Source organism: Falco cherrug, chromosome 7, assembly GCF_023634085.1.
Source record: "Falco cherrug isolate bFalChe1 chromosome 7, bFalChe1.pri, whole genome shotgun sequence".
Lineage (NCBI taxonomy): Eukaryota > Metazoa > Chordata > Aves > Falconiformes > Falconidae > Falco > Falco cherrug.
The window spans coordinates 57,183,191-57,194,703 of NC_073703.1; the positions used below are offsets into that span (position 1 = coordinate 57,183,191).

General features: G+C 37.4%; 1 protein-coding gene across 1 annotated transcript in view; it reads left to right on the forward strand.

Moving 5' to 3' along the window:
* Positions 1–7,526, forward strand: part of AQR (aquarius intron-binding spliceosomal factor) — a 55,608-nt gene extending 48,082 nt beyond the window's left edge. Inside the window, exons 31-35 of the mRNA XM_055715235.1 lie at positions 695–865; positions 1,597–1,682; positions 2,483–2,657; positions 3,743–3,856; positions 7,012–7,526. Coding sequence (XP_055571210.1) covers positions 695–865; positions 1,597–1,682; positions 2,483–2,657; positions 3,743–3,856; positions 7,012–7,260 — 795 coding nt within the window. The 3' untranslated portion in view covers positions 7,261–7,526. The remainder of the gene's footprint in view (positions 1–694; positions 866–1,596; positions 1,683–2,482; positions 2,658–3,742; positions 3,857–7,011) is intronic.
* Positions 7,527–11,513: the final 3,987 nt, after the last annotated feature.

Below are 11,513 nucleotides of genomic sequence, written 5' to 3' on the forward strand. Positions count from 1 at the left end.
CTAATTTTTACTTTCAGGTTACTGGAGAGTGAGTTACTGCAACTTGTTTGCATGCATATTTGGAATCATGTTATATTGGCACTAAGTGTTTTTTTAAATGCCTGTATTTAAATACAGGTATCTGTAGATTATCAGCTTCTAATACTTTTTAACAAATAATTCCAGTTTTACCTATCAGGTGTGGGGGTTTTGGGCATGGGACCTTTAAGAAGGAAAAAAATGAAATATTGTTTGAGTTCTGCAATAATAATAAAGGTGGCAGTTCCTTTGTGCAGACAGCTATGAGCATTTAATGCATGTAGATACAAATGTGTAAATATTTACTGGTCCATAAAACTAAATTATATTTAACATTTAATTATTATTGTATTTAAGCACTATTAAGTATTTAGAATTTAATGTTGTTGAAATAAAACTGGGAGCTTCTGCATGAATATTGGAAGGTGTCAATCAGTGGCTAACAATATCGATGTAGGTATTTTCAGCAGTTTTCTGAAGAGGAATCAAAATGAAGTTAAGTGTTCTTTTACTCTTTCAAAATGGCTTTTATTAAATGAGCAAAAAACCCACCAGATCTAGAGACATTTATCTCAGCACTGAGGCTTTTGTCTAAATACATGTTAACGTCAGAGGTGGTGTTCTTTTCAACCCTACAAGTTGAGTAACCCCTTTTTCTCCTCTTTTAAACTTTAAGAATCTTGGTGAAGCAGAGTATGTTGTGGCAGTCTTCATGTATATGTGCCTGCTTGGTTATCCTGCAGACAAGATAAGTATCCTGACAACATACAATGGACAGAAGCATCTGATTCGTGATGTCATTAATCAGCGGTGTGGACATAATCCACTGATTGGACGGCCGAACAAGGTGACTTTTAAAATATCAGTCATTAGAGTGGTTCTGGTTTGTTTGTTTTTAAATTGTTATATTATAGAACAGACTAATAGATTCACAGCTTTCTGCACAAGTATTCCCTGGTCAACTACACATTCAATAACCTACATTCTATGGAATTTCATAGAGTAGTACCCTTGTTTCTGCCTGTTGTAATTTGACATACCAATTAAGTGAAGTCGGTGAAGTTGGAAAGGCTACCGACTACATGAGGCAGAATAACTGTCGCTTATTTTGTCCTCAAAAAAACCCCCAACCAGACAAAAAACAAAGAAACGCCAAAGCCACACCTTCAGGAAGATCCACTCAGTGGAAATGACTTGATAAAATCTAATGAAACAAATAAAAAACATGGTTATAAAAGTCTGATACTAATTCTGCACATTAAAACTCTGTGTTGTAAAACTGATGGCTTTCAACAATCTTTCAGTGTTAGTACCTTACTGTTAGCTGCCTGAATTGAATAAAAATGTAACAGAAACTTTATACAGTCAGCCAAAAGCTCCTCCCAACATCTCCCCAAAAGAACAGGGTGATGATTTTTTTTGTTAAAGACCTACTTAACCAGAGTTAAAGTGCTTTCCTTTCTCTTCTCCTTTACTGCAGTCTCAGTCTGAAGTTGATGTTAAAATTTTGGTGTCACTGTTAATTGAAATGGCAAAGATTAACCTATGGAGGTTTTTTCTTGGTTTTTGATTCCCTAGGTAACAACTGTGGACAGATTTCAAGGTCAACAAAATGATTATATTCTCCTTTCACTAGTGCGTACCAAAGCTGTAGGCCACCTTAGGTATGTAAGAAGAAACTCTTGTAGTGTCATTAAACTACATGTTTTCTGTACCAGGAAGATGTTCATAGTCATTATACAAACATGTTCAATTATTTTAGTACGTAGTAGAAATGAAGTTTAATGTTATGTATTGGAAGTTCAGACATACTTCCTTTTATAACTGGTACCCTCTTCACAACCACTTTATCCTTCGGTAATGGCTCTTGTTCTATAACTAGTTTATATTACTGCAGATAGGCTGGACTTGATTTCACCCTAGTAGAACAATAGGCATGTAATGCTTGTTCAGTGAATGCAGGGTTAAATTTTCTCATAGACTCCTCCCCGTAAGCAAGCCTTTGATTTATTTTGTCTCAGAACTGTTTGGTCACTGCTCACATTACATTATTATGTGTAGTTTCAAAAGTTGGCACTTCAGTTTTGGGGTAGGGTGGAGGAAGACTTGTCTAATCAGCAGTATTTAGATGAGTTACCAAACTTACATTTACTCGTTCAGGGATACAGAAGTGCTGTTATGATTTTTTTCTCAGTGTCTATCTTTTCTTGTGAAATCTAGGAAAACAGTAAAGGGTGATTTTTTTCATAATCATTGTTGGTACAGTGAACCCCTTACATAATGGTTCAAGGATTTGATAGTTACTGAAACAGTATGTAGGGAGAAAATCTAAAGACAAAATGGTATTTTAGCAGATGATTATATATTTCCTTTAATTCAGACTTCTACATCCTTCTAGTTATTTTTATTGGAGCTGTGTCATCAGTGAAAAAGAATGTGATTGATTTTTTTTTGTTTTCTGAAGGGATGTCCGACGATTAGTTGTTGCCATGTCAAGAGCCAGGCTTGGGCTTTATATCTTTGCAAGGGTGTCACTGTTCCAGAACTGTTTTGAGCTAACTCCAGCTTTCAGCCAACTCACAGCTCGACCACTTCACCTCCATATTGTTCCCACAGAATGTTTTCCAACAGCAAGACAGGTAGGAACAGCTGCTCTGAATTTTGCTATCTGTAATGGGGGGGGGGGGTGTTTGCCCACTTTGAGTGGGCTATAAGAGGTGGGACCATCTTCTTTGCTAAACCAGTGCCTCTTGGATAATTATGTACCTAGAGTTAGCTTTTATCATGATACACGCTAACTGTTTTTAATTGATCTTTCCACAAAACTTAGTCATCAATATGTTGCTGCATCTGGTTTTTTTTCCTAAGTTCTGCCTGTGTAAGTCAATAATTTTCATTTGTGATAAATAGGTAAATTTTTAGTTATGAAACAAAATAATGTTCTCTAAAAAATAGAAGAAGGGCCACACAAAGCTAATTGCTTCTCATTAAAAGAGGTAAAATTACATTTGACTGAGTAATTCAGGGTAACCAATCAACTGTTTTTTTAAATTGAGGCCAGAATCACAAAAGAGTTTTGTTGCTGAACTAGGTTCATAAATAGGAATCATAATGATTTGCACTAGATCTTTAGGGAAGGGTTTTTATTGATCATCTAAGCACAGGACACAGAGTAAGATGCTAAATGAAGAAATGGAAGAGCACATCTGCATTGCTTCCTGAGCTTTGAGAAGGGGTGCCTGCATGAACTCAAAATTGTTACAGATCTTTCCCTGGTCTTAAGTGCTGTTGACAAGTTTGGGAGGGAGCCCTTCATTGGAAACCTTCAGGTCCACTGTGCAACAAAGAATGTGGTGTGCACGGTCAGTGAGTGTGAGCAAGAAGGAGCTGGACTGTGGTGGACAAGTAGGCTAGGTCCTAATCTGATCGTAAACTATTTGTGCCTTGATATGTTAAGTGACTCAAGTCCACGATGTACTTTATAGAGTAAGCATCAGAACCTGACCTTTCCATTTGAAGTTTCTTCCTTGGGCTGCAGTATTGTGATTAATCCAGTTCCCCAAAGTGTAAGACCTATACTTCCTATCTTTCCAAAGAATTAGGCTTTTTTTTTTTCTTTAAAAGCATTTCTTAAGAGTTTGTTTTCTAATATAGTTAAATAACATTTGAATAATGGTTGTTTTGCTTTACTTGCTGAGTGTCTGCTTGTTTGCCCCTTCCTTAGAATGGAGAAAGACCATCTCATCAAATACATGTTATTAAGAACATGCCTCAAATGGCTAACTTTGTGTACAATATGTATATGCACATGATACAGAGTACACGCCACTATCAACAGGTAAGGACCTTCTAACTTTTGGAAGATGTGTGTTTAAAGTAAAACTGATTTTTTTAGCAAGTGACGTGAGATGCTGTTGAGATTTGAGACTTCCTATTATGTGTAAAATTCAAGAAAGTTTTATGACTGGGAGTGAGAACATGGAAGTTTTTAAAATCTTGCAGTAGTAACAGCAGTGTCTTTTAGTAATTTAAGCCCCATTTTAAGTCCCCAAAACCAGCAGTAATTGATACCAAGTGCTAGACATGGCTCTGCCTGGGCCCAAAAATTCATCATTAATAGTAAAGAACTAGCCTGACCAGTATTTACTTGAAGTGAACTTGTGTGCTGTGTTTCAGGTAAGTGCAGCTAGTGGTGTTATAGCACCACAGCATGGTGCAACAATGTTTTGCAGTAGAGGTTCTCATGACAAGCCTGTAGTGTATAGAAAGACCAGATCATGTCTTGGAACCATTTTAACCATGTTAGTTCACTCTATTATCCCTGCTGGTTAGCAGCTGTAGCGTTTTTATTCTGGAGCGGTTTTTTTCAGCACTAGTTCAGCACCAAGCAAAGTAGCATGAGGTTGGAAGCAGTTGTAGATGCTTTCTCCCTTCTGTACCCATTTTTGTTCATGTTTAATCCCTGAAGCCGAATTCAGAACCCAACAGAAACATCTTGTCATCTTACGTATGTAAGCAGAGCTTTAAGGTAGTTTAGGTAATATGCTGAGCAGAAAGCTGCCTTTACTCAGCATACTTGGATCCGTAAATGCCTAGAGGTAGTTGATAGTAAACAGAAAGGGAGAGGTTTTAAATGCTACTGCTCAACTGCATCACCTTTCACTTAATGTGTGGGTGTGTCATGATTATATCACCACTAATTTGTTCTTTCATGGTACTCTGCAGTTCCCTCGTTTTTTTTCTCTTCTGAAGGATTTTCAAAAGTGGAAAAAATGTATGTAAAAGGGCACTCCTCGCTCTGCATTAGCTGACTGTGGGAAGAGAGTGGTAGCATGGCTCTGTATCCTTAAACAGATTAGTCCGAGGAACTTGTCTCTGAGGTCTAGGTTCTGTTCTTTAATACAAGGATTTTTTGCCATCACCTTTCTTCCTTCCGCCTTCCACTGACTGTTTCACCTAATATGGAACAGTGTAATCAGTAGAGATCAGAACCCAAAACTTCTGCTTTTACTGAATGTCAGGCTTTCAAATAGTAAATTTCTTTTTCTCTGCAGTTCTTACCCATGATTTGGTTTTTTTCTGGGAGGCATAGCTTCAGCCAGATTTGGAGTATTTTGCTATGCAGAGGAAGCCTTTGCCAGGTGGACAGGATACTTTCTTGCTGTTTTGAGGAAGTGCTCTAATTATCTGCTGTAAAGAAAAGGGGATGGAGACAGAGGAGTGACACTACTAAAATCTCTTCTTGTAACTGTATGGATTTTTTTAAAGTAGTGAGAACTCACACTGCTGTTAGAAACCCAGTCCTATAAGCATATGATGTGACTTGTTTTGGAGCCAATTTGTCTAATATAGTTTGAGTCTTCATCACATACAATCCGCACAGTTGAGAGATCTCCATGGACTGTGCATTTAGTCACATTCAGATGTAAATGAATAGCCCTGTCAAAACTAAGAAGTGAATACATGTCCTGAAAAGCAGATGACAGCATCTAAATTTTACCAAAAGATGGGTTTGTTTGACATCTTTATCAGATATGGATCCAATCCTTCTGCTAATACCAGTTACTTTTTAGCATCCTATTCTTGTTCAGTACTAGCTAAAATTAGTTACAAAACTGCTGTTTTCCTACTGTGGCAATGAGTCACATACTCCTTGCAGCAGAAGCCAAAAAGTAATCTGGGGAAAAAAAAAAAAAAGCATGCGTTATGTTTCTTTTGCCCTATTTAGTACAACATGATATTTTTCCTTTTCTTTTACGCTAGTCTTAACAGTAGTAGTCACGAAGCACAACATGCATCTAACTAAATCTAAGAAGAAAGAGTATGAATTTGTTTCATGCATCAAGAATATATTTTTGTAATTAAAGCATATCTGGTTTTGAAAAACAATTTTTCTGTGAACAAATAATTAGAGACACCAGTATGATAACATCAAAGTCTACAAAAAAGCGCTTTTCATATCTCTGCTGGCAGTTATAATTGCTTCATAGATTTGCCTATGCTTGTCAGAAATTTGTAGTATTAGTGTCATCTAATTGGCAGTAAGACTTCACTGTAATTAAACATTTAGTCACGTGAAGCCAAGTTGCTTTCAAGCAAAACAAAACTAAACAACCAACCGTGGGAGGTTTATCGACTTTCATTTAATTAAAATGCTTCACAACGTTCCAAGGAAAAATCCATCAAGTCATCAAATAATGTCAGTCTGCAAGAAGTATGAGTGTTTCTGTACAACCTGGAGTTGTATAGCATTCATCCATCCTCTTCAATTCAGTGTATTCTTGAGGGTTTTTTCCCCCAAAGTCTGTGACACAGTTACTGTTGCTGCTTATAATAGTTTGCAAACTACTCTTTTGGTTGTGAGCAAAACACTTGGAATATACTAAATTACTTTTCTAGAAGTATTACGTGAGAAATGTGTAAGCGCTTCTTTAACTGTTACTGGAACTTGACAGCTGTGAAACTTGTGTACCTATGGGTAACATTCGCACAGCATTTTATAAGGTATTTCAAGGGGAAATTACTGGAATGAGTTGTTAAAGACAGGCCTGTTAAAGGCCTCAAAAAGCAAGTTAAACATATATAGGAGTTTGAAATGGTAATCAGTGAGATTACGGTAGGTATGTGCCTGTTGCTCCAAGTAGGGATTTACCATAGCCCTATTACTTGTCTGGCTGTTTGGGATAATGAAATGTGTTTGATATACTTGAATCAGAAGTACTGAGTTCTTAACACCCTCTTTTAAGGCTAAAAATGTGTCTAGTAAGACCATTGTGTGAGCCAAGGTTATTCTTAATTTTTTTTTTTTTTTTTACATAGGAGTTAAGTGCCTTCAAATGTTTAGGGCTTCTAAATTTTAAGTCTTTGTTAACTTGTTATCTAATGCAAAAACCTAAATATAAGGTGAAACAGTCCAACCTAAATTAGGAATAGGCAGCCGAATAGATGTATTTGTTGTAAAAACTGAAAATAAGTTCTTTTTTAATCATCTAGCGTTTACTGCCCCCACCTGCCATGATTGAAGAACCAGAAGTTACTCAGACTCAAGAGACTGAAGTAGAAAGTGAAGTGCAAGACACGCAGGAAGATGCAGAAGAAAAAGAGAATAAGGTAGGGGAAGAAGTGGTAAAGGAAGGAGAACTGAAAGTGGCCGAAGTGGATGAACATCGAACAATGCCGGAACACCCGGGAAGAGACAGTGATAGTGGAGACAGCGAACCTGAGAATGAGACTGAAAAGTGATCCACGGGATGTTTGTCCTCTACATGTTTTGGAGAACAGATGGGGGAAAAAAGCAGTTAGAAGAGTAACTGCTGTTTGTGCATTGACTTTTTAAAATGTTTGCTTGTGTAACATCACCTGTTGGGTATATTTTTCACTGAATGCTTTGTGGACTAGCCGAAGGTTTGGCAAACATTTTACTGAATTCTTGTCAGTATCAGTAATTTGCTTAATGGATACGCAATTTCATTCTCAGAAGTTTTTCAGTAAAGATGCTTTTTATACCAGTTTTGAGTGTTTGGCTTTAATTCAGTCACTGCGTTACCCGTTAAATCTCACTGATTAAGTGTATTCGATATTAGTCAGACACTGCTTGTAGTTTCCTTAATATTTTACAATGGAGAATTCCTTATGTAGAGCTGTGCTCAAATACACTGAGATGGTATCTTAGGTGTAGGCTCAAGTTCAGTGAGGTATTTGTGTGTGTGTGAGTAATAATGTGAATTACCATGGGACTTTGAAGTGTGTAAAAGCCTTTTTGAACGGGGACCTTAGCAGGTTCTCAGAATTTCTTGAGGCGCAGGTATTTAGCGACTTCTGATGCTGTTTTTAATTGATGGTTATTTACAGAAGTAGTAAGGATGCAGCTTTCCAACAGTACTGTTGTTTAAATAGTGTTTTGAAATAAATGTATTCCGTTTTAAGAGGACACAGTAATTGCCTAGCATAAAGCCACATGTGGAAGAAAAAGGGAAGTAGTTTCCTGAATGCAGGATTTGCAGAACTACGATATTGTTGTTAATGACATAGTGGTTTAATGTTTTAGGTTTTTTTCTAGGGTAACTTCCAAGTGTGCATCCTTCATAAAGTGATTAGAGAAAGGTTTCTCCTTGGTTCATTAAGAATACCTGCCAACTTGGCAAGTTAGTCAGTAGTTCAATAAGACTTAGGAATTTCCAAGTAGATTTTCAAGCACACCTATTATTGCTGCTAAAGGGAAAATGCTTGGTTTTCAAGTGTTGCAGCTGTGAAGCTGCCAGGATTTCCTTATTAAACTGACTAGAGAATAATTAACTTACAGGCTTTTATTAATAGCATTGAGGTTCTTTATTTTTCTTAATACTTTTGTATTATAGTAAGGAAAAAAGAAATAGTATGAAGTTAAATATAAGCCAAGCTCCATGAAACATGTCTATTGCACACCTGTGGGTGCATGCTGAGGTCTCATCTGCGCTCCCCCTGAAATCATTCTCTCCCCATCAGTTACAGGGGAGCTCAAGAGTAACAAATCCTAATACTTGCTGTTGGTACACAGTGTTCTATGTTTTTCGTTTGCTGAAATGAAGTTTTCCCAGAGGAAACTAATCATTTGAGCAGAATTGGTATTCTTTTATTGCTTGTTGGAATTTGGAAGGGATTGTACTGTTTATTACCAAACTGACTGCCTTGGGAGAACAAATACTAGTGCTGAACATTTGGGTGTTAAGTTTAATGCAGTAACATTCACATATTCATGCAGGGTCAAATAATACAGGGCCTTAAGGCCACAAGTGGTTAGCTCTGTTGAGGGTTGTCATCTTTTTCTCCAGCTTATTTTCTATAAATATTTGAGTCCGAAAGTCACTTATTGTGCTTTGGTATTTTAGAAATTGGGTTCTGGAGGGTTTTTTTTCTAGAATGGATAATTTCACTGACAGTCTATCAATAATTAGGACAGAATGACTATTAGTAAGCACCAGAAGCTGAAAGGAGCTGCGAAGACCCTTTTGAGCTGAGCACAGTTTGCAATGAGCTGTGACTCCACCTGCCTGTGCGGTGCTGTGTCTGTGTTCGGGCCCCGGGCACACGTGGTTGCTTCTGGCTCAGCCCTTGTAGAACAATGGCCAAGTATAGTCATCCTAGACTTCAGTGTTGCCCTAAAATGGTGAGTGGAGTTGTAATGGAGGTTGTTTCTGGCTGGGGTGCAGGAAGAGACAATTGAACAGCGAACAACTGAAAACGTTTGATGAGCCTTAATGCACAGCTTTCAGAGGGACCAAGCACCACCTGTGGAAGAGGCAGAAGGTTTTGTTGAGGTGACTTGAACTGAGCAAGTGGTTCGTTATTCTTGCTGACATCTTCCATATGATGAACTCTACTTTTTTCAGGGATGTGATAGCATTAGGAGAATGCATTTTCAGTAGCCTGGAAAATGATGTTTTCCTGTAGCAGTGGTTGGAAAATTCCTGAAGTTTCAATTTGGAGTACAGGGTTAGGGGCTGCTTTTCCCCCAGAGCTTTTTGGTTCTACTTTTTTTTTTTTTTTTTGTAAAGGCTGACCTTTGTCTTTTCCACCAAAATAATTTTTATGTTCTGTTTACATTTTCTTATAAGAAAGGTGGGAGAAGTGAAGCAGTCTGAAACTGTCATTTTGATCCTTGTGGTTTGTTTTCCAATGGCAATATTTAGTTGGGATTTAGCATCCCCTTCTGACGTCCCTGTCTATTCTAGTGAACAACAAGATCCAGTTGTTAAACTAAATGTATTGAAATTAAAGACATACAAATTTAATTATTCTTAAAAGACAGAATCTGTAAGTAAATGAACAAAACCATAGCTAAAATAGCTTTTAAGAAAATCTACTCAAGCATTATTGCAAAGCACTATTATAGCACTGCATGAAAACCTAGTGAACAAAATCTTTGTGAGGACGAGATCCTTTAAGGGTATATAAACTGGAGGACAAGATATAAAATTACTTTATTGTTCCAAAGCCATGTAATTAAAAAAAAGCCCTAAGGACTTTTTGAGTGAAACTAAAGAACTGTTAGTGGCTTTTCTTCATATTTATTTATCCATCACTTCCATGAGTTCCTTAATTTTTCTCTGTTGCACTGAGCCTGTAAAACAACGTAGGCACTACTTTCAAGATTTATTTAAATAGAGACTAGTTTAGAAGCAGCTCAACCCTTGGACTCGAATATTGTGCTGATATAAAAGTGATACTGTAATTCAATGTACTGTTCCTTTCTGTAATAGCTAGAAAAACGAGGACAAAGAGCAGTTTACTTGGGTTCTGTCATCCATACAAAGCTGAGATAGTACTGTATAAATACAGGCCCCCTTCCATCTGCAGCTCTGAAGTAATGCAGTAAGTGGGTTTAGGTATGATCAAAGAAAATGCCTTAGTAACACAGAGCATGGCTTGCTTTAGCCTGTGTGGGAGTTTGAAATGGCTTGGCGGTGTGGCAAAGACAGTGGATAAGTTTTAAAAAGTTCAGGACAAAGTTTGCCAAGGGGAAAAGGAGAGGCAAGCTGAGGGTCTCAGTAAGCTGTTTACAATAATGAGTATGTCCATAAACTCCTAAAGATAAGGCCATGACTTTTTTCCTGGCCTGCCTTGGATTTGTTTTAATAGTGGATACCAAATACTGCTCTAGGTGTTAGATAAGGTAGTTTCAGACTTCCTTCAAAAGGGAAGCAAACATCTGGCTCCTTCTCTTCCCTCTTGGAATGGATCTCTGAGTTTCCTGGGACGTAAAAGGGTAAGAATCCTGAAGTATTTTCATGGGGAACAGAATTTTCCCTGATAGAATGACGAGAGACCGGTTTTATTATCTAAAATCACAGAATTCTTTTAAAAAAGAAGACCTAGAGGCAATGTTCATCACATACTGGATAAACACGATGACATACAATTCCATTGAAACAAGAATTAGGTAACGCTTGAAATCTTGTAGAGCGAGCAGACAAAAGCGACTGTCCTAGCCAAGAAATGAATCACAACCCACAACAGTCAAGAAGCTGTGAGTGTCATTATGGCATATAGCCCTTTGCCAAACATGGTAATCCTCCCAGCAGAAACAATGAAAAGAAAATTAATGTTTTCAGGGGAGTTTTAGAGGCTGTTTTTATGGCCGTTAGTGCTTCTTTTGCAATGTGGTTTCTCGTGTTACTTCTACAATCCTTTTTCTCAGAGGGTTCGTTGTTTAGGTACCTGTCAGAAAAGCCCAGTAACTGTATAACATTCATGTGCTGTAGTACTGATAAACACATTTTAAGAATGCTGTTTCCATTGCAAACTGAAGAAGAACTTTCTTAGAAGACTTTCAGCTAAGCATCCTAAATAACTCCCAAAATAAAATTCCTCCTTGCCAGCACAGGCATCAACAAAATTATTACAGTGAAGAGAATGCAAGAAAAGAGGCAGAAATAGTACCTGCAGTACTACTCCCTCTCAGTTTGTAGGTAGTAATATTTCAGGAGACTAAATACTACTACTGTAATGAGTAAGTG